Consider the following 25,790-nt stretch of genomic DNA (forward strand, 5'->3'; position numbering starts at 1 on the left):
TCAATGACTTTAAAATAAAACTATATAACTTCAATAGTAATATCAGTTCCCTCTGGTACTTATTTCAGCTTGCTGCTTCCTGCCTGTTGCTTCATGGTATGTTTATGCCTCCATTATAGAATGCTTAATTACAGAGATTTTATTACTTAATTCAAATAGTTTATTACTTCAGGAAGTAAAAAGCATTTAAAACAAGTGTGTAATGCTGTTCCACTTTACTCCGTTGGTTTATAAGGATATAAATGTTTTCTCTGGGATTTTTATCTTGCTGGCTATGGCTTAATCCATTTCTGTAAGTAAAACAAATGTAGATTTGTAATAAAAACCCTAATAGGCACACCTTTTCTTTTGCAGTCTCATTCAGTTCTGTGTCATAGTTATATCAGTAACCACAAGGTGGGCCCACCTATGATATGTAGCTTCAGACAGCTAGCCCCAAGCCTCGCACTGACCTTTGCTTCTGAGCTACACTTTTGGTGCATGAGTCTCCTCTCATTTAGGGCCAGATACAAAGTCCATTGAAGTCAGCAGAAAAACGCGCACTGACTTCAATGGACTTTCGATCAGGCTCTTACACCTGTGAAAACAATGTGCTGCTCTAGTGCAGTGGTTCTCAAACTAGGACTGCCACTTGTTCAGGGAAAGCCCCTTGCGGGCCGTGCCAGTTTGTTTACCTGCCATGTCCACAGGTTCGGCCGATCACGGCTCCCACTGGCCGCGGTTCGTCACTCCAGGCCAATGAGAACCACTGCTCTAGTGTAAAACTAGTGTAAATGAGTGGAGAACTAGGCCCTTGTTTCTCTGTTGTTGGGCTCCTTAATCATAACTACATGACACTTGGAGCATTCTCTTTAGGAAAATGAACAATCTTCATCATAGACAGTCAGCTGTGACGTAGAGTGAATCTTCACCTAGTGAAATACTCAAAATGGCAGCCTGAGTCAGGTGTGTTGAAGGCTACATAGCCAGGGTCGGCTTTAGGCCTATTCCACCAATTCCCCCGAATTGGACCCCACGCCCAGTGAGAATCCCTTCTCTGGCTAGAGGCACCTTTTTAATTTTTACTCACCTGGAGGCACTTCGGGTCTTCAGTGGCACTTCAGCGGCGGGTCCTTCGCTTGCTCTGGGTCTTCGGCGGCGGGTCCTTCAGTGCCGCCGATGACCTGGAGCAAGTGAAGGACCCACCGCCGAAGTGCCGCTGAATACTCGGAGCACCGCCCGGTGAGTACAAGCCCCATATGTTTTTAACATATAGTTTTTGTTGTTTTTTTTAAGTCATCCCTGCAGGGGCCCCTAGAAACTGTTCGAACTGGGCCCCGCACTTCCTAAAGTCGGCCCTGTGCATAGCCATAACTGGAGTCAAGCTGCAAAGCCAGGGCATGGAGCGATGAACATGCACTGGCATCACAGCTAACCAGAAAAAGAAAGAAATAGGAGGAAGAAAGAAGAGATGGCAAGAGAAGCTAAATAGTCAGAGTAGGGAGGATATATTACTTCCGTACTGGGCACGCGTGTGATTGCTATTGTATTACTGTGTCCAGTTCTGGTGTCAACAATTCAAGTATGATGTTAATAATCCCCAGCTGAGTAAAAGGTTACAGATTGGATCAGGAGATGAACTTAAGAGCAAAAGTAGAGAGCAGTTAATTTTTTTTTCTCAAATAGGACAAAATACCTGTCAAGTCTTCACCTAAAACTATATATACTCTTCTAATATTACCACTCCTCATAAGTAATGTTCTGTAACTGGGAATGGGAGAGATGGTATGTGTAATTGCACATGGGAGGAGATGTGTTCACTAGAGAACCTCCCTATTAAGATGTGGTCTGCAGTGCACTATGAAATCTTGAGAATCCTTGCAGTAAATGAAAGAGGTATAAAATATTTAGAACCAGAGTATGGTCTGGACTTCCTTCTAGGAATGAAAATGGAAAGTGGCTCTATTAAAAGGTTGAAAGTAAAGTGAAGGGTATTATTGTATTATACAGCACAATGAGACCAGGCTTAAATTAATTATTATGGCAGGCCAAATTTAAAGGACCTCAAAAGGGAAAGTTTTTCATTATGGAATGTTTCAGTATCATACAGTTACTAAATTTTCTACCAGCTTAATGAAGAATTTTAACAAGTGTTCAGCTCCTGGGGCTAGATTTTGCTCTCACTTATACCTGGCTGAATCAGGAGTAATTCCAGCAAAATCAATAGCATTCCACTGGTATGAAATGGGTATTAGCAAGATTGAGTCCAGCCCCTGGTCAGCACTGAACAATCTGTCATCACCCTGATTCACTTTTCTAAATTACTATATATAAGCGAAGCACTTCTAGTGTTTCAACCCAGTCTAATCTATTCTACACCACTGGCTCTAATCTATATCCAAAAGGCATTGTAGCTTCACTTATTATTTCTGATTACACATGTACCTACATTTTAGTGGAGGAGAGGAACTCATAAGAAAACATTGTTTCTTTTTCTCTCCTGTGATTTCAGTTGTATCTTAATTTTTTCCTCATTATAACAGTATGCATATTTAACGTTGCTACAGTAGGTGACTCATTTATGAAAACTATTGCCACTTATAAATTTTCTATGTAAACTTAAATTTGAAATGATTGTATTGCCTGAAGAATTTGTTCCATTGCCTTTTTACCACGCTCTAGTGATCTGTGAAATACTTCATCTCCCTTCCTTTCAAAGGCATTGTATAAAGATGACCTGATGTTCTTTCAGAGGCTGAGATAATCAGAAAAAGGCAGCATTTATTTCTCCATCCCTAAAAGCCAGCATACAACAGATCTCAACTTCCTTCAGCCACCAACTCTTCCCTCATCTCACTGAATCGTCTTTATTTCAAAAATAGTCATTTTGTCCCTCTCTACTTTCAGGCAAATCAGAGCTGTCCTGTAATGCATGATGATGACTAGTCAATCATTGTCACTCCAACTATACACTATGGGCTAGATACATAAAGGGATTTAGGCACCTAACTGCCACTTTAGGCACTTAATACAAAATTTAGATCCTCAAAACCCCAATTTAGCTGACTCCTAACTCTGTAAGAATCAAAGTTTCTGCCTACAAAAGTCCCTAAGGAGAGTCAAAATCTGCCACTGAGAATGAGCACATCTGCCTAAGTCCTAGTGGGTCTTCAAACTAGGCATTCTCTACAAATCTCACCTGTGGGGCCTGAACAGGCCTCACTCAAAACACAACCACATCTAACCTTTATCCCAGTAGTTTACACTCAGGTTTAAATGCCCCTTCTGCATGATTTGAATCCTGTAACAAGATGAATTTCCCCTTTCAGAACAAGGAGGCCCGGGCTGGCCAACTCTGTTTAATTATCTGCACCCTGCCACACTTTTGCTGAGTATAGAACTTAAAAAGGGAGGAAAACTAGCAGTCAGGGAATTAACTGGGTAGCTGAGTTACAGGAATGGAGCTAACTCCCATAGTGAATCCCAAGAAGAGAGTCAGACTGAGGCCTGTGTTCCATGAAGAGCCCAGGAGAAGTGCAAAAGATGCTTCGTGATTTTTGTTTGTCATTTTGAGCTTTACTGAGGGGCTCGGGGACCTGCTACTCGGGAGCGAAGAGTGCGAATTTTGTTGAGTTCTGTCGTGAGTTGGAAGGAGTTTGCTGCTGGCCTGGGAGAAGCCAGGTGAAAGACCTTTGAAGAGGCCAGCTGGGAGAAGCCAGCTTAGGGCCTGTCCAGTTACAACCAGACTCCAATACCCCAGAAGCGGATTGAACTTTTAAGTGACCTGGCTGGAAGGCTAGGCCATGGAAGACCCAAATGGAGATTACCAATAGGAGGAGGCAACCAAGGGGAGGGCGGTGCAACCAGACACAAGGGGATGCCCCTGCCACCAAGTGAGTTGCTTCTAGGTACATGGGACTCAGAATGGGGAGGGACCTTATTAAAAACCCAGATCAGAGAAAAAAAGTGTCCCAACCACTGGGCTGTGGGATATTCTAGAGTGGGTCATCCTTCAATCTCTCCTACTGAAACTGTTCCACTTTATATAAATAATTAAGCAGTCATGGGAACTTGGGTCTCCCACCTCCCAGGCAGTTCTCTAGCCACTGAGTTATAGAATCCTTCTTACATTTTCTCTGGTCCTATGAATATTTATTTATACAAAGTGAAATGGATTCAACAGAAGAGAGTGAGAGAATCCCACCCCTGTGGTGAAGACACTGTCCTGAGAGGTAGGAGATGTGTGTTCAAATCCCTGCTCCAAATCAGGCAGAGATGGGGATTTGAACGTGAGTCTCCCACATCCTGTCTGAATGCTCGAACCACTAACTACAGGTTAGAAAGGGTCACCAATGCCACCATTTTTTGTGAGAAAGAGCTTTTGCATCTGTTGCCTGTGTTCCCCTAAAAACCAACCCAGGGTCACACTTGCATTAGTTTTATTACAATGCCGCTGTTAGGAGAGATAGAAAAGAGATGGCACTTATTCATACATGCACACATTCACTGCATTCATACCCTCATGCACCCACACACTTACACAAGCAGAGGGTTACCGGAGACAGCATGGCGGCCGACAAGCTGAAGCATGGTAGACCTGGTGTGTCTGCCTGCGGTCACAAATCCAGGGTGCTGAGTAGGTCAAGAAGCAGGGACTTGTGTGCATGCCTTCTTCCTCTTATTTTGGAACTGGACAGCTCCTGTCTCGTACACCAAGTTTCTACAAATACATTAGAAGCAAGAGGAAGACCAAAGGACAGAGTAGGCCAGTTACTCAATGAGGAGGAAAAGACAACAGAAAATGTGGAAATGGCAGAGGTGCTTAATGACTTCTTTGTTTCGGTTTTCACCAAGAAGGTTGGTGGCGAATGGACATCTAACATAGTGAATGCCAGTGAAAGTGAGGTAGGATCAGAGGCTAAAATAGGGAAAGAACAAGTCAAAATTACTTAGACAAGTTAGATATCTTCAAATCACCAGGGTCTGATGAAATGCATCCTAGAAAACTCAAGAAGCTGACTGAGGAGATATCTGAGCCATTAGCAATTATCTTTGAAAAGTCATGGAAGACAGGAGACATTCCAGAAGACTGAGAAAAGGAAAAATATAGTGCCCATCTATAAAAAGGGAAATAAGGACAACCCGGGGAATTGAGACCAATCAGCTTAACTTTTGTACCCGGAGAGATAATGGAGCAAGTAATTAAGCAATCAATTTGCAAACACCTAGAAGATAATGAGGTGATAAATAAATCAGCATGGATTTGTCAAGAACAAATTGCATCAAACCAACCTGACAGCTTTCTTTGACAGGGTAACAAGTCTTGTGTATAGGGGTGAAAACAGTAGATGTGGTATATCTTGACTTTAATAAAGCTTTTGATACTGTCTCGCATGACCTTCTCATCCACAAACTAGGGAAATGCAATCTAGATGGAACTAGTATAAGGTGGGTGCATAACTGGTTGGAAAATCATTCCAAGAGACTAGTTACTAGTGGTTCATAGTCATGCTGGAAGGGCATAATGAGTGGGGTCCCGCAGGGATCGGTTCTGTGTCCGATTCTGTTCAATATATTCATCAATGATTTAGATAATGGCATAGAGAGTACACTTATAAAATTTGCAGACAATACCACGCTGGGAGGAGTTGCAAGTGCTTTGGAGGGTAGGATTAAAATTCAAAATGATCTGGACAAACAGAAGAAATGGTCTGAATTAAATAGGATGAAATTCAATTAGGACAAATACAAAGTAGTCCACTTAGGAAGAAACAATCAGTTGCACACATACAAAATGGGAAATGACTGCCTAGGAAGGAATACTGCAGAAAGGGATCTGGGGGATATGGTGGATCACAAGCTAAATATGAGTCAACAGTGTAATGCTGTTGCAAAAAAAGCAAATGTCATTCCGGGATGTATTAGCAGGAGTATTGTAAGCATGTCACAAGAAGTAATTCTTCTGCTCTACTCTGTGCTGATAAGGCCTCAACTGGAGTATTGTGTCCAGTTCTGGGCACCACATTTCAGGAAAGATGTGGACAAACTGGAGAAAGTCTAGAGAACAACAATAAAAGTTATTAAAGATCTAGAAAATATGACCTATGAGGGAAGACCGAAAAAATTGAGTTTGTTTAGTCTGGAGGAGAGAAGACTGAGAGGGGACATGATAACAGTTTAGAATGCATAAAAGTTTGTAACAAGGAGGAGAGAGAAAATTGTTCTTCTTAACCTCTGAGGATAGACAAGAAGCAATGGGCTTAAATTGCAGCAAGGATGGTTTAGTTTGGACATTAGGAAAAACTTCTCAACTGTCAGAATGGTTAAGCACTAGAATAAATTGCCTAGGGAGGTTGTGGAATCCCCATCATTGGGGATTTTTAAGAGCAGATTAGACGAACACCTGTCAGGGATGGTCTAGATAATACTTAGCTCTGCCTTGAGTGCAGGGGACTGGACTAGATGACCTCTTGAGGTCTCTTCCAGTTCTATGATTCAAAGCACTCTGGGCTCAGGATATCTAGAAGATTGCCTGTTGCTCCAGAATGAAGGCCCTGTCAAAAATTCTGCTCCTGAAACTTCCTACAATAAACATAAAGCTCATCTGGAGGACTCAGAGCTTTCTTGAGAGTTCATCAAAGACTATGAAACAAACTCCTGCAGGAACTAAGAGCTATCACAAATCTCATCACCTTCCACTTCAAGAGCAAGGTGCATTTCTTCAACCTTGCCTTCTCTAATATAAACACCTAACAAAGTACATGGGGAAGTAACAACCACAACCCTAGTACCACTCTGCCACATGTGTAATTTTCCCAGTGGAGAGAAGATGAGAAAACAAACCACACCTGACAGCTAATAGTCACCTCTCTTAATGTTCAGATACTCTGGTGACAAGTGCCATATAAGAACTTAGGTAGAATAAAATCCCCTTCCTAAATTAGCACCTATTGGGAAACTGGATGCTTCAGCTCATTGCTAAAGAGCTTGGCACCACTACACCAGTCTGAATACAGTGAAGCTCATGTAGTGATTGGAAGTTTTTTTTCCCCCTCCAATCTAATGGCTGTTTCATGGCCACTATATAAGATGAGTTTGGTGGGTCTCCATTCCAGCTCCCATATCACAAACGCACCATCAACAATCACACTATTTAGCAGACTCAGCAGAGAGGCCAAGAACTGCATGATCCATGAAGAATAAAAGACTCCTCTTACCTTGAGAGGTACAGTTGCAACCTCTCAGGATTAGAGTTAGTGGTCTCACCTCATACTTTTGGATACCCCTGGTGCTAAAATATGGTGAAAATAGCAAGCTATTCCTAAACAGTGTAGTTTACCAGAGAGCCCTAGCCAGGCAAATTAGCAGAAGACAGAGGCAGCAAATATTTTTAGCTTCATAATTCCTGTACCTAAAGTCCTGTTGCCCTGACCTCAATAGGACTCAAACAGCAGAAGACAGTTCCTTTCCTCACATCCCAAGCTTCTTTTCAGCTAGCACTCTACCTAAAAGCACCCTTCCTTAGTTTTTCCTCAGGATCATGCTACGTGTGCATGTACGCTTCACTATCTACTTCTACTGCTTCTCTCCACCTGTCACAGAGTGACTGGTCCCTTTAAGACCAGTGCATCTGGACTGATTACCTGCTGCCCAGAAGGGTTACAGGAAGGCACCTGGGCCTTGTAAAGGGGAACACAGCTGATGTTAGTTGTTAGCAATTGCCTGCAGACACTGTAAGGAGTAAGAAGGTTCTTGAAGGGCACTGAATCAGCAGGGGGAAGATATCAGGAGGGAAGACTGGTGGAGAAGGCTAATCTTCAGGCTAGAGGTGCTGGGGGGGGCAGGGAGAAGGAAGCCATGTTCTTGGGGTGGAGGAGCTGGGCCTAGTGAAAAGAGGATGAAGGCTTTCTAGGTTTGTTTTCTTTTGAAAGACTATATAGGACTTCATACATTGGACTCCAGAAAGGAAAATGTTTTGAATATCTGGCTTGCATGGACTTTTGAAGGGACTCTGAGTGAAAGGGAAACTGAGGCAGGTGCTCCTGAGCTAGGCTGGGCTAGAAGGGAGTACTACAGAACAGGTACACCCTTTGATACCCCTGCATACAGACACACAGCTGTAATCAAATCAATCCTTCCATCCTGATGTTTGTTATCAGAAACCTGGGACACATCTTGGACTGCATGGTCTAGCCACTGCCCAGGTTTACAAGCCATTATAGCCCTTTGGTAGTGGTTTTCCATTGTTTCACCTTTCACTAAACAAAGGGACACTTAATTGTTCCCTTGTTCAGCCTGAATGGAAGTTGGCTGTCATGACCAACAGCTTCAATGAAATGGTATGATAGTTAGGCTAGGGGCTGGGCAAAATTAGTCATCTGATAAGTAACTAAAAAAATGTAGCCCAGATACCACTAAACTAGTCAATTGAGAATTTCTAATGAGAGTTTTGCCATTGATATTCATGGGAGCATGACGGCCTTTGGACTTTAATATTTATATAAAGACTGAGCCAGTTCTCTGTATGTACAACACTACCCGTAGGTGTAGCTGATTAAAGCGCTCCTGTGCCTCCCCTCATGTTCCTATCGCTAGATGTCACCCTGACAGTTGTTTTTAAAGCGTGACAAAGCAGGAAAGAAGAAAATTATATCCCACGGGCAATCTCTTATCTGTTGCCATCCAAGCAGCTCAGCGTGGACGACCTTGTGCTATGTAAATCGACACCAAATCAAAGGTGTGGAGTCAAGTACTTCAAATTAAACAACCAAATGAGACAGTTTAAACCTGAGTGCAGCCCAAGGCACAGGCGATTTAGTCTGATAGCAAGTGCGAGAGGCGAATAACGTTTTGTATCAATGGTCTCGGAGTTAGGGGAGGGAGTTTGGAATTGAATGTGCAGTTGAGGCGAGGCATGTTATCGGATGTAAGGAGGGTATTTAGCAGGCAGCGGGGCAGGATGTAGGTTTGAGACTGGAGGAGGCAGGCGTTGGGGTTCAGATTTATTTGTATTTATTTTTGGTGTAAGAGGAGCGCCTAAGTTTGTGTTCTATCTGGTAAGGCAAGAACATCTGGTAAGAGGAGGGGTCAAAGTGCAGAAGGGTTAGAGAGGAGCCTCACAGGACGATTGGCAAAGAAAAGGAAAAGAACAGGGAATAAGGGATTAACTGCCACTGTTTCGGAACCCAAATATTTCAGAGGGAGGCAAGAACAGCTCAAGACGCTCTCCATTTAGGCTGGGAAATTGAGGGGGGGTTAGGGCCCCAAATTGGCAGGTTCTGGGACGCTAGCCCAGGCTTTTTGCTCCACTGTTGGGCTAGGATGCAGTGGGATGTCTCGCCTTTGGTCTAAGTAGCACAATTTGCAGGGTGGGAGCCAAAAATTGGCTGGATCCCACGGGCTTCAGATCCGTGGATTGGTCGCACTGATGTGCCAGGATGCGTTGGAGACTGAACGGCTTTGGGGTGAAAGGAGCGGCTACGTGTGTCCGCTCTTCACGCGTTAGAATTTGAGGGTGGGGGCCAAACGTGGCTGGATCCAGAAAAATTCCGATCCGGGGATTTCTGTACTGGGGCGGCCCGGGCCTAGGATTTTTTGGTGCAGAAGGCGCGGTGAAACGTGATCTCTAGTTAGCCCCAATCTGAAGGCGGTATGGACGAAAATCAGCAGGATTCTGGCAAATCCGGTTTTCACCCAGCCCCAGCGGGGGCGGGGTGGAGCCGGATGGATGCAGAAGGCGGGGCTGGAAGGAAGGAGGGAGGGCAGGCTGAAGTCTGGGCATCAGACTTGCAAGGTCGCGTGTGGGTTGTACCAGCGTGCCTTGGAATCTCACCCTGTCCTGAGCCTGGAGACTTGAACCGAGGTAGAAAGTTTGTAAGTAACTTCAGTTTAATCTCTGCGTTTTCTAACAGCTCCGCGTTGTACGTTCACGCAGACAAATAGCAGCAATAGATTCGCTTTCTCCTGCCTTGCCCTGATTAATCAGATACTTGGTGAGCCGAGCCACTGGTGAGCTCTTGGGAGACCCGTTACAACGGGAGCAGGAGAATTCCTGGAGCGCAACCTCTAACTTCACTTCACTCCAGAGTCCTCTCCCTCCCCCACTCCAGCGGTAAATTCAATCAGTACCTTCCTGCAGCTGGTGACTCAGAACTGGTTTTACAATCCGCAAAGGGAGGGGAGTAAACCCCAGATTCGGGGTGACAAAGTCTTGTTTGGTTTAGTTTTCCAGGCATTAATCTAAGCTGCCTGTACAGAAGTCGCCCGAGTCCTGGGGAAATGTTTCCAGGCTAGGCTCCCTTTTGCAGTAAACAGCAGCTCATTCATATTTCCTGTGCCTGCGAGTCTAGCTGCCACCCCGCTGGGTTGGCTGATTGGAACAGACTTCAGACTATTTCTGTGAAGAACAATGCTTGGTCACGGATTGTCATACATCCTCACCTGGGTAGCTTTTTAGGGACAATGTCTCAAACCCTGAAGAAGATCTAATCCCATTCTGACTGTAGAGGAAACGCTGAATAATACTTTAACTATTCCAAATACTGTGTGTTTATCACTAGATCTTCCACAAAGTTCAGAACAAAAGCTTTGCTAAATGCAAATGTGGAAAGTTCTTTTTTTTTTTTTTTTTTTTTTTAGAAACTGTGTGCATATGTCCAAAAAATGCACAGTTCTTTAAAAGAAAAACTTTTGGTTCTTGAAACCTATGCTGTAATTTTGCAAATATAACAGCAGGTTTTCAGATGTAACTCCCACAGTAGATTCTTGTGACAGGTTGGATCACAGAAACCCCTCTGGGAGCTGCCACCTGATGTGCCCGGACTACCATTGCTCCTGTTTTCCCTGCCAGCTCAGGACTTCAGCACTCTGTCTTGCTGAGCCAGACACTTCTATCTGCTCCAACAAAGACCTAGGGTTTGAATTACTTGCCCCAAAGCTGCAGGTTTACCTGAAAACAGCTCACAGATGTGTGCTTGTCTTTAACACCCAGATGTCCAACTCCCAATGGGGTCTAAACCCAAATAAAACCATTTTACCCTGTATAAAGCTTATGCAGGGTAAACTCATAAATTGTTCACCCTCTATAACACTGATAGAGAAATATGCACAGTTGTTTGCTCCCCCAGGTATTAACACATATTGAGTTAATTAGTAAGTAAAAAGTGACATTATTAAATACAGAAAGTAGGATTTAAGTGGTTCCAAGTAGTAGCAGAACAAAGTAAGTCACCAAGCAAAATAAAATAAAATGTGCAAATCTATGTTGAATCAAACTGAATACAGATAATCTCATCAGTTCCAGAATGCTTCCTTTTACAGACTAATCTCCTTTTAGCCTGAGTCCAGCAACCACTCACACCCCTTGCAGTCTTTGTCCTTCATTCCAGTTTCTTTCAGTATCCTGGGGTGGAGAGGCTCTCTTTTTAGCCAGCTGAAGACAGCATGGAGGGGTCTCTCAAGGGTTTAAATAGACTTTCTCTTCTGGGTAGACACCCCTCCCTCCCTCCCTCTATGTAGAATCCAGTCACAAAATGGAGATTTGGAATCACATGGGCAAGTCTCATGCCCATGCATGACTCAGGACTTGCAGGTAGTAGCCATTACCCACATGCTACCTTGAACGTCCTCAGGTGGACTTCTTATGTGGATTGGAGTCTTCCAAGCTCTCTTATCTGTTAAGTGCTTCCTGATTGAGCATTTAACTTGCACATTCCTTTCCCAAGAAGTGACCAAATGTTCTAAATAAGGCTACTTAGAAATCGAGCAAGTATACAGCCAATGTTCATAACATTCATAACTTTGAATACAAAAATGATACATGCATACAAATAGGTTTAATTCATTCAGTAGATCATAACCTTTATGGAAATATGTTACATGGCATATGTAGCATAAAACACATTTTAAGCATATTTCCATAAAACACATTCTAAGCATATTTCCATAAAGCCTTATGGGAGGTACCATCACAGTTCTAGTCATGTTTATTATTTCTCGTCTCATCAGGCCAAGTCCTGCAGTCCTTACTCCATTGACTTCACAGGTAGTTTTCCCTGAATGATGGCTGCAGATTTTGTACCCTAGTTTGTTTATTTAGCATAATTCTGCATCAGCTTTTCATGTTACAAAATGGAATGGTCACATCAGAAGGAAAAATATCATTTGGTTTACCAGCTGAGCTCAGAGTGTACAGCAAACCTTATATTCAACAGCAGGAGCTTGTCCCTTATCGATTTAAATGGTTTTACTGCTTCACTGGAGAAGGTGGGAAGTTGAGCCAACATGCAGTGAGGAAAGGACTTACAACAACATTTTTGTCATATAATAATAATTATGACCTACTTAGCCATAATTCTGTTTAGCTATTTCTTCAACAACTGGGCTTTTAAATGTAATTTTCTTTGTCTCAGTGGGTGCACTGGTTGTGGCTGCTTCTTGCCAATTCATTTAGCATTTACCACAGAGTAAAATTATTAATGTCTCCTATTATGGACTCTCCTAACCCACATCTCATTATTGGACATTCAGCAGACTTTTTTTTTTTTCATTAATTCTGGCTCAAGAAAGCAAATGCACTTTCATGACCTATACCCTATGATTCTTTGTATGCAGCTCCACAACTGAGACATGAGTTGCATTGGATGAGAACATGCATTCATTCTCAGTTTCTTTTTTCAGTATTGCTTATTAGGAATATTTGTATTTCCAGAAAACTGATACATTGGCTTCTAATCGTTACTTTTGCAACAACAGCTGTCATCCCAGCTGATAGCCGTTATAGTAAATTTCACTACATATTCCACAATATCACAAGCCTTTAATAGCAGGCAGGTATTGTTGGGATTCTCATTTCTAGAATATGTAGTATCAGAATAAGAGCTGCATGTCTTAATGCATGATGATCACTTGCCCGACTATCTTTCCAGTCCAGATCACGCTCTTGGAAATCTGTGTGAAGTGGTACAAGAAAGGATTATTAGAATGGCAACATTGAAACCAAGAGAGGATAGTGCTGCAAACCCTTTCCATTTTATCCCTTCCCCACACCTTGACCTCACTGTTATGGATTGACATGATCTTCACAAGTCCATTCAACTTGCTCAGCTTTACCTGTGCTGCCTCTAATGTCTCAGACAGAACTGAGTGGTCTCATGGTCCTCATTCTGCCTAGGATCAGGAAAAAATTAAAGGAGCTCCAGTTAAAGCCATGAGTGCCCCAAGGAAGCATGCACCACTCTAAAGCCAGAGGCTGAGTGTCACTTCCATAAGAGGCAAATGGTCCTGAAAATGTATGGCAAATGAAAAATACGGTCATTTCTGCATTTCAGTAAAAGAAGCGACAAAATTGCAGCAGTGCATTTGAGCACTTGATGACTTACATCCTGTAGTTATTTTTCAGGGTTCCTTTGTAATGGAGAGCAGGAAGACTCTGGATCAGGATGAAGTTCAGAAATCGGAGCCTGGGAGAAATACGGGAAACCATAAAGATTCGGTAACATCCATATAAAAAAAGCTCATATGCATCATGCAAGTGTTTGATCTCATACCCTGGTTGTTCTGGAGAATTAACTGTTTTCATAACACAGGGATCTCATCAGCTCATCTTTAAGTCTTGTAACAATATTGTCATGAGGAGCTAAAAAGATAAAGACATTTCATTCTGTGTAGTCAGAGACCGTGCTTAAACACACAGTTTGGGCCAGTGGAGTGGCAGCACAGTTCAGAGCTACATAAGGGATTTGAGTTGTGCCCTACTAGCTGAACAAAGCCCAGTAGAAATCATTTTATTCCAGTAAGAAATCCCTGAACTCCCCCTTTAAAAGACAGTCTTTTTAAAGTAGTCATCTCACAATGAACATTGTCTTCCTCACTGCCCCCAAAAGAAAAGTCCAGCAAAAAAAAATCTTTTCCAGCAGAAATTTGCCTCTGCAGGAGGAAGCTGGACTGAGAAGTACTCTGTGACTGGAGCCTATTTCTGAACCTACCTCTGAGAAGCAGAGGGCACAGTCCAGGGTTCTCTGTTCAGTGTCCACCTCTGGCTCCCTGCTTTTAACCCTGTGACCCTCACTCCCTTGCCTGGTTTTTCTCATTTCTTCTCTCCCCTGCCCCCCGCCCCCCCAAATCTTCTTGAAGCCTGGGTCAAGTAGCTCCTCCCCTTAGGCTGGGGGAGGGCCCTTTCGATGTGGGCAGGCTTGTGCCCGCTCATCCCCCAGAGCCTCAGTAGGTGCTGAGTCACAGAACTAATTCCTTATTCTGAGGGTAGCTATCCCTTATCATTGAATTAGGCCTTTCAAACCACTTCTTCAAAAGGTTAAAACCTCTGGGTCAAGTTCACAGATGAATTTTAGAGCGTATAATTTACCCCACCTTCTGTCCTCTCCGCATGTATGTTACACTAGTTCAGTCTGCCTCTGCTCACCCTCTAGAGCTGCTTACGGAATGTCTGCACTGCAATCCAAGATGCGATTGCAGCTCAGGCAGACATAGCCACGCTAGCTTTACTCACACTGTCATTGCTAAACGTATCAGTGTAGATGTGGCAGCATGGGCTAGTGATGGGAGTAGGTACTTAAGGACCCCAGCGGGCTTGTATAGCCCATGCTGAACCCTGAGCTGCCACATTTACACTTCCATTTTTAGCCATGCTAGCTAGATTAAAGCTAGCACGAGTATGTCTACCTGAGCTACAGTCACACCTCCAATTGCAGCATAGGGGTACCTCTAGCCTGAGTGCATCTAATGGAGTCTGTCTTCACAGACAGACAAGCTTTGCTTTTACTGTGGCATAACTAGCAAGTTAGCTGTCCTAGTGTAAAACCTACTGGAGACAAGGCATAAGGTAAACTAGGTCAAACCGCAGACTAGGGCTGTACTCACCTTGCTGTCATGGAGTTACCATTGCAAGTACCTTGTCTCCACTTAGGATTTTACAGCAAGATCACTATACAGACTTGTTATCTCGCTGTCAAAAACCCAAATACTGTTCTGTCAGTGAATACAAAGCCTTGGAGTATGCTTGCACTTCGAGCTGGGTGTGGAATTCCCAGCTCAAGGAGACATACCCTCGCTAGCTCTGATGGAGCTAACATGCTAAAAATAGAGTGTAGCTGTGGCAGCAGGAAGAGCTAGCTTCCTCGGGTATGTGCCTGTGATCTCGGACAGTTGCATAATCGGGCTGGCTTCCCTTCCTGCTGTTCAACCAACCCCTCATGCAACTGGGACTACATAGCTAGCACAAGTATGTCTCCTTGAGCTGGAAATTACACTCCTAGCTTGAAGTGGAGACTCGCACCCAATTACCAGTGAGCAACATGATACCCCCTTTTGCACATCATCTCTGAATTTTCCCCTCTGACTTGTGTCAGCAGCATTGTCATATGGAGCAGTTTGGTTCTTGAGAATGATGCTGGATGACAGCCCTGAACCTGCTTTGGGAGAATAGGCACTGACTCCATGGGTGCTCCGGGGCTGGAACACCCATGCTGAAAAATAGTGGGTGCTCAGCACCTGCCAGTCAGCTGCTTGGCAGGCCCCCGCCTCCCCATCCTCTGCCTCCTGCCCCCAGCACCTGCTGCTGATCAGTGGTTCAGCGGCAGGCAGGAGACACTGGGAGGAGGAGGTCAGAGCAGGATGGGAAGAGGTGGAGTGAGGGCAGGGAATGCTCGGGGAGGGGGCAGAGAGGAGGCAGAAAGAGGCAGAGCAAGAGTGGGGCCTGGGGGAAGGAGCAGAGTGGGGGCAGGGCCTCTGGGTGAAGCAGGGGTGAACCACCCACCCGGAAAGAAGAAAGTTAGCGCCTGTGTTTGGGAGTCCTCCAATGTCCTAACATGAGGCAGATTTACAACTTCCAAATTACAGTCGCTAATTATTTTTTCCCAAATCTAGTACAGAGAATTTTCTTCACTGAGTTCTGGACATATGCCAAGTTAGATGTCTTCAAACGGAACCCTTTCTGGCATATTTGAGGTTTTATTTTATTTTTATGGGATTATGAAGGAACACTTCTTTTGGATTGTGAAGAATAAATGTAATTCCCCACCCCTCCAGACAAGCTTTTACCATATTGCATAGATATAAAAGGAAAACATAAATTCTAATCTGTTTCCCTCTCCAAGAGGTAATAACCACAGGACAGTCTTTAAATTCACTGACTGTAATGCATGCTATAGTGTTATGCCGAAGTTCTGGCCTAATTCTGCTCCCACCAAAGTCAACCAGAGTTTTGTCACCAACTTCAGCGAGAGTCAATCAAGCCATGCCTACCTGGCAGAAGAAAATTCAATTTTGTAGTTGAGATGATCTAATTTTACATCATTTGTGAAGGGGGAAATGAGGCAGAAAACTATTAGATCTTGTGTGTATCTGGTGACAGAGGGATGGACTCGAGCGTGGAGTGGGCTGATGTGTACTCCTAGCTCTTTGGTTTCTACTGTCTGTGAACCATCAATCAAAAAATTTTCAATTTCTCCTGCAAATGCAATTAAAATATCACTGGCTGACTAGAATGTTGTATTATACAATCTCTGGCTTCCATTGCCATATGCGTTATTTGGGTTACATTATTAATCTGTGTCTTGAAATTTATTCCTCTTATCAGAAGAGGTCATAATGAAGTCTTCTCTTGTGGTAGTTAACTTCCTGGAGTGAAAATCTATTCAGAAGCCACCTTAGAAGATGAATAGGGAACCAGAAATCTAGATTTAAATTGCCTCAGCACAGATCAGCTAGGTACCTAAGTATCTGAGAGTTGAAATCTCACATGTTTGAGCTGTCTTGTCTTGGATAGCTATTATGTTACTGTTTTGTATAATGTAAGGGAAATATATGGTGAACAGGGAATAATGCAGGAGTCTAACATGATTGATGGATTCTTTAATCTCCTCTTAAACTTGACACTTTTTTTTTCCTTTTATCTTTTTCAGAATACGGATTTGCAAGTCACCTACTCCCACGAAGAGGTTGCATTTTTTCATTTACATCAAACACATCATTTTGATGAATTTGAATACCCTTCAGATCAACACTGCAAGGGAGATCTCTTCCCCAAATGGCACTTGCCACTGAAGATAGCGTCTATATCCTCATTGCCAATATTTATCTATACTTTTCTGAGAGACGTGGTCCACCCTTTTGTCACTACTAATGAAAACACTTTCTATAAAATTCCAATCTTGGTCGTAAACAAAGTTTTACCAGTGGTTTCAATCACCCTTCTGGCACTGGTTTATTTACCAGGAATATTAGCTGCAGGTTTCCAGCTCCACTATGGGACCAAGTATAAACGATTTCCACCGTGGTTGAATGGATGGATGTTATCAAGAAAGCAACTCGGCCTTCTCAGTTTTTTCTTTGCCTCAATGCATGCATGCTATAGCTTGTGCTACCCAATGAGGAGATCTTACAGATACAAGCTTCTGAACTGGGCATACCAACAGGTAGGATTGGGTCCAAATATTGAACTAAAACTTGTTTATTGACAGAGTCCTGATCTCACATCTACTCAACTCACACAGAGAAGCCTGTGAAGAGAAAGATTGTCATTTGAATCTGAGGTAGCCGCCACAAAGCTCATTGTTTAAAAACCAATGGGCTGACCCACAAAATATATATTGCTTCATTTAACAGGCCAGGGTATGTTAAAGTGAGAGAGCAGAATCTAATTGCTAAAGCCTCAAGTCATGTCCTCCAGGTGTCAATCGTGGGTCTGCCAATGAATCTGCATACTCTTGAGCAAGTCACTTCCCCTGTGTGGGTTTGAGATTAGCCCTCCATAAAACAACTACAGTCATACCTGCCTCTCAGGTAATTAGTTGTTTGTAAAGTACTTTGAGATCCTCCTCTGACTGTCATCCTATCTATACAGCTCCTGTACTAATCCCGATTTGCCATTGTCCTATAAATAACAAATAAGTGTGAAGTGGTGTTAGTCTTGAAGTCCCATCTCAGCTTTCCGCTAACAGCGTAGACATAGGTGCCGACTTCCTCACTTTCCCCTGGGTGCTCTACCCTCCCTCTGCCCCCGGCCCGCCCCCACTCCAACCCTTCCATGAGGCCCTGCCCTTGCCCCGCCTCTTCTCACCCCTACTATGCCCCCTCCCTCCTCCCATTCCAACTCCTCCCCAAAATCCCTGCCCCAGCCCCGCCTCTTCCCCACCTCCTCCCCTGAACGCGCCACGTTCCTGCTTCCTCCCCGACCCTCAAGTATGCTAACACTGCCAAACAGCTGTTTGGTGACGGTCAGGCAGGAAATGCTAGGAGGTAGGTGGAGGAGCTGGGATGTGGCGCGCTCAGGGGAGAGGAGGAGGATGTGGGGTGGAAGGTGAGGGGAGCTTGGCTGCCAGTGAGTGCAGAGCACCCACTAATTTTTCCCCGTGGGTGCTCCAGCCCCAGAGCACTCATGGAGCCAGGGCCTATGAGCATAGATGTGTTTGTCTCAAAGAGGGTAGAGTGTTTTCAGCTTCTTGAGAATTCTGCCCAGGCATAAGCTCTTTGCTCCAGAATTTACAAAAAACTGACCTGAGTGGCCTGCTGGGAATTTCCCTGGCTTTAGAGTATCTCCAGGTAGCAGAGTGCTGCTAAGCCACTCGCAGCCCCCAGTATAGAGAGTGTCGTGGCTCCATGTCAGGGCAGAATGACTGTGACTGGAGCACACTGCATTGTGATGTTCCCTACCTGATGCAGTGGCCTCTTAAGAGCTATTGCAGGCAGCCATAAATTAGAACAACCTGGAGAATCAAGGTCCTCTGAAGCCTAATCCTTTCCTCTGTACAGACCATTGTTTTCAGGGCAGCTCAATGGGCCAAGTGTAATTCTTAGAGCTAAATAGCTATTCTGGCAGGATAACAAAGTAATTGAAAATGCCTGCTGATTAGCCCCTTAAAATAGTCCAGGTTAATATATTTCCTGTTAGAATCTTCCAAATATGGTGTTTAGCCATAGGTGGAATTTTGTTGTGAAAGAATAAAGATTCTCCTGCTGTGAAGTCAGGTTACAAAGGCTGCAGGACAAGTCTCTGGGTGAAGCCATTTCTCAAGTCAGTAAACACTTCTCAATCTAGGTGATTTTCCTTCAGCATAGACTGATGCAGCCTTTATCATCAGAAGTAAACAACCCAACAGTTAAATGCAGAGACTCAGCTGCATTCTCACTTGTAGGGCAAAAGCAAAAGAAAGGGAGTGAAAACAAAGCCCAGTATTTCTCTTGGCTTATGGCTAAATGACTCTAATGTAAATAGCTACAATTCTTGGGAACAGCAAGGTCCTGTGTCAGTCTGTCACTTTAAATGTGATGTTCTTTTGGCAGGTCGAGCAAAAAAAGGAAAATGCCTGGATTGAACATGATGTCTGGAGAATGGAGATTTATGTGTCTCTAGGAATTCTCGGACTAGCTCTGCTGGCCATATTGGCGGTAACATCAATTCCATCTGTCAGCCATTCTCTGACCTGGAGAGAGTTCCACTATATTCAGGTACACATAAACATTACATGTGATCTGTGTGCTCTTGGAGGATTTTACATTATAAATTAAGATCAGCAGTAATAGCCTTTCTTTAAAATATCAGAACATCACAGTGTTCATGGAAACCAGTTTGAAAGTTTACTCAGTGTGCTTTGCCAATTGCTTTGCAACAAACATTCTACATTATTTGTTACTTGGCAAAAAAAGATTGATATATTGGTAGGCTACAATGTTGTTGATGATTAGAGGTGGTTAATGACAAGGTGTTTCCCGATACCTCTAGGATACAAGTTCATATGTCACCAACTTGACATTCTTGGTTTTAAAAAATCAGATGGCTGTTCCATGGCCTACTGCATGAGAAATGAGACTGTGGACTCAGTGCAGCTCATCACAAAAACCACCCCCACAATTTGCACCTTTGTTGGAGGCTTGATCATAAAGTCAAGTATTAGAAGGGTGTTAACATGAGATTCTTTTGAGTCCAGACAGGATCAAAGTATGCCCCCTGCTATCCCCGCCCCGGGCACCATCCCCACAGCTCTGTCTGTGCCTATCACTCCCAACCTGCAGCCCCCTGCTAGCCCAGCTCTGGGCTCCACCCCTACAGCTCTGCCTGTGCCCCATACTCCCGACCTGCAGTTCCCTGCTATCCCCACCCTGGGCACCATCCCCACGGCTCTGTCTGTGCCCCTCACTCCCGACCTGCAGCCCCCTGCTAGCCCAGCTCTGGGCTCCACCCCCACAGCTCTGTCTGTGCCCCTCACTCCCAACCTGCAGCCCCCTGCTAGCCCAGCTCTGGGCTCCACCCCCACAGCTCTGTCTGTGCCCCTCACTCCCGACCTGCAGCCCCCTGCTATCCCCGCCCCGGGCACCATCCCCACAGCTCTGTCTGTGCCTCTCACTCCCGACGTGCAGCCCCCTGCTAGCCCAGCTCTGGTCTCCACCCCCACAGCTCTGTCTGTGCCCCTCACTCCTGACCTGCAGTTCCCTGCTATCCCCGCCCTGGGCACCATCCCTACAGCTCTGTCTGTGCCTCTCACTCCCGACCTGCAGCCCCCTGCTATCCCCACCCTGGGCACCATCCCCACAGCTCTGTCTGTGCCCCTCACTCCCGACCTGCAGCCCCCTGCTAGCCCAGCTCTGGGCTCCACCCCTACAGCTCTGTCTGTGCCCCATACTCCCGACCTGCAGGCCCCTGCTATCCCCACCCCGGGCACCATCCCCACGGCTCTGTCTGTGCCTCTCACTCCCGACCTGCAGCCCCCTGCTAGCCCAGTTCTGGGCCACCCCCACAGCTCTGTCTGTGCTCCTCACTCCTGACCAGCAGCCCCCTGCTAGCCCAGCCTTGGGCTCCTCCAAGCTCTGCCACTGCCCCTCAATCTCAACCCACAGCCCCCTGCTAGCCCAGCCCTGTGCTCCACCCTAACTGCTTTCTCTGTGCCTCTCACTCCTGACTTGCAACTCCCTGCTAGCCCAGCCCTGGGCTCCCCTAGCTCTGCCGGTGCCTCTCGCTCCTGAGCCGCCGCCCTGCTATCCAGCCAGAGTGGCGATCACTGGCACATGTCAGACTCAATCACACATGCTCACACAAAGGGGCAGCTGCTGGGGCACACAGGGCAGTGGAGTCACCATGCACAGGAAGGGGCAGGGCAGGAGGATCTGGCTCCGGAGGAGGGGAGGGCAGCTTGGCAGGAGGTCAGACTAGATGATCATATTGGTCCCTTCTGACCTATGAGTCTATGTTGACAGGGCAGTGGAGAGGCATTTGTACTGCCACATCCTGTACCAAACCATTAAGGCCAGATCCCTGGGACCAAGCCAACTTGTATTCAGTATAGGAGACAAGGTAAGGGGAAAGGCCACCTTCCAGCTCCACTAATCCAGGGGCTGGCCACTGACAGTGATGGCCACTTGGGGATCATTCCATTGGCAAGTATCATTGCCATAAAAGGCATTTCAGTAATACCTTGGCCCATTCCTACTGGCCCAGCCACCCTGATGTGCCTGCGCAGCAAAAAGCAGATGGAAGGGAGGACAAGGATCAGGTCCTTACCATAAACATAGGCTTTCACTCTCCCTCTCCAGCAAAAAAGGTGTGTTCAAAGCAAAGGAACCTAGTTGAAAAGTTAAGTGGTTAAATTCTGCCCAAAAGTACACCCAATCAATCCTACATATGTACCAATCTCAGCATCCACATGTGCTTGCTTCGGCCACCTAAGCATCAGTTTGAGGGGCTAGGGTTTTCCTCTAACTTGCATTAGTATTAATTTTAAAAGACTCCCCTGAAGTCAGTGTAAAACTGGTTTAACAGAGTGGTGAATCAAGCCCTGAGCACCTAAACATGAAAGTTTGATTACCTATTAAGCACTCTGCATTAGGTCATCAATGAGTATCTCCTGACAGTGCAGTGATGAGGGATCATATGTACTGTAACATGAGAAGCAATCAGTTGTGGTTAAAATTCTCAGATTATAGAGAGTAGCTGAGGGAAGGTAATGAAGAGAGGCCTCTACCTCACAATTTTGGCTGTTCATATTAAAGTACTGTTATCCCTTTTTGACTCAACCAGTAAGCCAAGATTCAGGATCTAGAGGATTGTTTCAGGAGAAATTGCAGATACTCCAGTGTTTCTCTGATACAACTCTGTTAATTTCCAAAGAATGTACATAAAGCCCTGTTTCCCTGAACACAGCAGGAATCAAACAGCAGGAGACAGTTTCATTTCTCTCAGTTCCAGCGAGCATTTAGCCCAAAAGCTCTCTCAGAGACACATTCCCAAACAGAGCTGGTTCTGGCTATGCCCTTGGCCTTCTACTGCTTGTGTCTCAGCTTCTGTGGTGTTTTTCCTTCCCTCCTGCTTTTATCACAGACACACACATTTCCACTAAAACAATATCCAGTGAAACCCCTTCACCTGTGTGTCTCTGTTTCTGACCTGTCTTGCATCTGCCTTTGTTTTGAGTGATGCTCATAGTGTTTCAGCGTCTTGGTTCTCTAGAGGAGCTCAATAGCTTCTCATGCCACCCTAAATGAAAGGGCGGCAGTTATGCCCACCTTCTTCTTCAACTAGGCATCACCCAGCCCATACCAACAGCAAGGTAAAGAAGTCCATTTAACAAGAAAAATAACACTAATTTGCTAGATTAGTCTTGTAAACAAATAATATATCAATCTGATTATGTGAAGGGATATCTAGAACATGAAAGTGCAGTGTATGATTTCCCAATGATTACTATGAAAAATTACATTTAAAAAAAAAAAACAATTTTTGTTTTCTTGCTGTTGCTTCTGTACTTTTTTCTCTTCGGGCTCAATCCTGAATTCCCTGAGCATCCTAAATCAAATCCAGTGATGTCAGTGGGAGTTATTTCTGTACAAGGAAGACAGCACTGAGCTCTTCTGCAGTTATTAAATTGGGGGTGGGGAATTATAGCATGGAACATCAGAAGTTCTTGATTGTACTAATTTGCTTTGCAAGAAATTTAAAAAAAAATCTTACTTTGTACTTATAGAAATAAGAGGTGGGAAAGGCCTAACAAAACGTCAAGTCACATCCATACTCCTGCTAATGCAGAATAAAAATGGCATATGGGGAAACTGAGCTGATATCAAGAATGGACCTATGTCTTCTGAGGGAAGTACGATTTGTATGTAGCATCACAGACCACCCATCCCTCTTGACATCTCATTTATACTACTGCTACATGGAAAAGTTGCAAAAATGTGCCCAAACTTTCTCCCATTAAAGTCAAGGAGAATTTTGCCACTACTTTGATGGGTGTAGGATTGAGCCCCTTAGTTACTGAATTAACGGTCTTTGATCTGATCTAAAGCCCAGTGACTTTTGTGGGTTATGCATCAAGCCCTTAGTGTTTACAACATTTGCCTAATAAAGTACATTTTTTACAGTTATTGGGGAAAAAAATAAACTTGTGTTCTTTTCTCTTTCCAGAGCAAGATGGGGTATTTAGCTTTGCTGCTATGCACAGTTCACGCATTGATATTTGCCTGGAATAAATGGGTTGACGTAAACCAATTTGTGTGGTATACACCCCCTACATTTATGATAGCCGTTTTTCTTCCTATTGTAGTCCTGCTTTGTAAAAGCGTCCTGCTTCTCCCATGCCTCAGGAAGAAGATCCAGAAGATCAGATGCGGTTGGGATGCTAACACAGAGATGAATAAAACACAGATGACTTCCAGACTGTAGATTGAATGAGTGTTTATCCTGCTGCCATGTATAGGTTTAATGAGCTCTATGAAATGGTCACATGTTGGGTTTTTTTTTGTATGCATGGGTTAAATACTTCTTTTGTATTTTTCATTTCCACTTTTGTTTGGGGGTATGGCATCTGTGTTCTCCTCTGACCTGATCTGGGCTAAGGGAGTACCCTTTACTGAGACAGTGGATTAAATTGGGATCATTTATTTCTTTATTCTGAGTCTTATGCCATTTAAAATCTTGTTCTTCATTCCCATAAGTAATACTATCATCAGCTATAGGGATAGGCAATCATAAATCACTGCTTGACATGTTGACTACAGAGGTCAATAAGATAACAATTTGAAAGAACCAGATCTTACTCTTATGCTATAGAGGGTATTTCCCAGTGCTTGCTCTGTTTAAGGTAACACGTCACATTTTTCCCCCATTCCTTTTTCCCCCTCTTTTTTTATTTTTATTTTTTTTCCTATTTGTTTTTTTATTTATTTCTTCCATGCTTTCAGCAGGAGCAAGCAGACACTTACGCATGTGCTTAACTTAACTCGTGTATGTCCTCTCAGTGACTTCAGTGCGGCTGCCCACATGTAGGGTGACCAGATTACAACACTAAAATATTGAGACACATTGGGGTGCTGTCAGCCCTGCCTACAGTCCACCCCTGCTCCTCCCAGGCTCCACCCTAGGTCCCACGCCCTCCCCGCTTGGCACCCCCCCACACCGCACCCTTCCTCATCCCCTGCTGGCTTGCTGCGTCCCTCCTCAGTCCTCCATCCACCGCTCACCTCCTCATCCACCGCTGCCACCCGCCGCTCACTCACCTCTTCACCCTCCCCGCCTGCCACTCCCCTCTTTACCCTCCCCACTCACCCTGACAGCACCGACTTCCCCTCTACTGGGTGGGTGCTCGCCCACCCCCCTGCCTCTTCCTGCTCAATCATCCACCCTCACTCCGCCCCATTCCACCCCCTTCCCTCAAGTCCCCACCCCTGCCCTGCCTCTTCTCCATCTCTTCCCCTGAGCACCCTGCATCCCTGCTCCCCCTCCTTCCTCCTGGAAAGTGCTAAGTGCCGCCAAACAGCTGTTAGGTGGCAGGAAGCACTGGGAGGGGGGGAAGGAGCAGGGATGCGGCACGCTGAGGGGAGAGGGTGAGGAGGGGGGAGCTTGGCTGCAATTTTTCCCCATGGGTGCTCGAACCCTAGAGCACCCATGGATTCAGCACCTCCTTCCCACTCGCCTCCTTACCTGAATATCGGGACAGATGGTGTCCCAATCATATGTTGATCAGGATGCAGGACAAAGGGTTAAATATTGGGACAGTCCTGATTTTATCAGGATATCTGGTCACCCTACTCACATGAGTAAAGTTAAGATTGACCTTTACTCTGTACCCAAGGGTGATTTTATTTTTCAGTTAAACCCTTTTAGACACTTCTGACCAAATAGGGTGGAGTGAGGCAGAAATGTCAGAGAATAAACAGCGCTTTGAAACTTATTAGTACTGACATAGTCCTTACTGAGGATTTTGTTTAAATTAGGTGAGAGCATTACTTTTTAAAATATGAAATCAATTCTGAATATACGTACTCTGCTTCTACTGAGATTTTAATCAAAGCTAATGAATCCTCACATTCTCTGTGATAGCAGCAGCTGACTGAATGATACTAGTTGAATAATTCACTTGACAAATGTGAGGATATTTTTCAAATAAATTATGCAGTAACTACTTTTTTCATTATTCACCCCGTGTTAGCTCCGTCACTGCCACTCTCCTATTTGGGCTGATGAGGGAGCCCAGAACAGGTGCTGATGATGCCAGGTTGCTGTTGGGACCAATGAAATGAGAGTTGTAATTGCTTCCCTGGACCACACACAATAGACACACAGAACACATGTGGTAAAATGATCACAAAAAAACCTCTAAAAATCAAAAATAGGAGAAAATTGATGATTGGTAAAAAGGAATGGATCTAGTGTACATTATACATGGATCCAGTATACCTTAAAACTAATTAGTCTACTATACATTAATGGACCTAGCATACCTAGCAAGACTAATGGACCAGTTAACATTGCTGTAGGGACAATATATGTTACATTTCCTGTCTTTTTGTAACTGTAGTCTACTACT

At 44.6% G+C, this 25,790-nt stretch overlaps 2 protein-coding genes across 5 annotated transcripts in view; one reads left to right on the top strand and one right to left on the bottom strand.

The window, feature by feature from the left end:
* Positions 1-25,790, bottom strand: part of FAM237B (family with sequence similarity 237 member B) — a 1,214,420-nt gene that overhangs the window by 1,012,995 nt on the left and 175,635 nt on the right. The window lies entirely within an intron of this gene.
* Positions 9,726-25,027, top strand: STEAP1 (STEAP family member 1). Of its 4 annotated transcripts, none has more exons than XM_050939626.1 (5): positions 9,726-9,852; positions 13,379-13,471; positions 16,899-17,411; positions 19,279-19,443; positions 23,390-25,027. In XM_050939626.1, exons 2-5 carry the CDS (start codon positions 13,391-13,393, stop codon positions 23,645-23,647), a joined length of 1,017 nt encoding a protein of 338 aa, XP_050795583.1. In that variant the 5' UTR covers positions 9,726-9,852; positions 13,379-13,390; the 3' UTR covers positions 23,648-25,027. The 4 variants fall into 4 exon arrangements, with proteins under 4 accessions (XP_050795583.1, XP_050795584.1, XP_050795585.1 ...); XM_050939627.1 differs by having other exon boundaries at positions 9,766-9,841; XM_050939628.1 differs by having other exon boundaries at positions 9,767-9,852; positions 23,529-25,027.

Source organism: Gopherus flavomarginatus, chromosome 2, assembly GCF_025201925.1.
Source record: "Gopherus flavomarginatus isolate rGopFla2 chromosome 2, rGopFla2.mat.asm, whole genome shotgun sequence".
NCBI lineage: Eukaryota > Metazoa > Chordata > Testudines > Testudinidae > Gopherus > Gopherus flavomarginatus.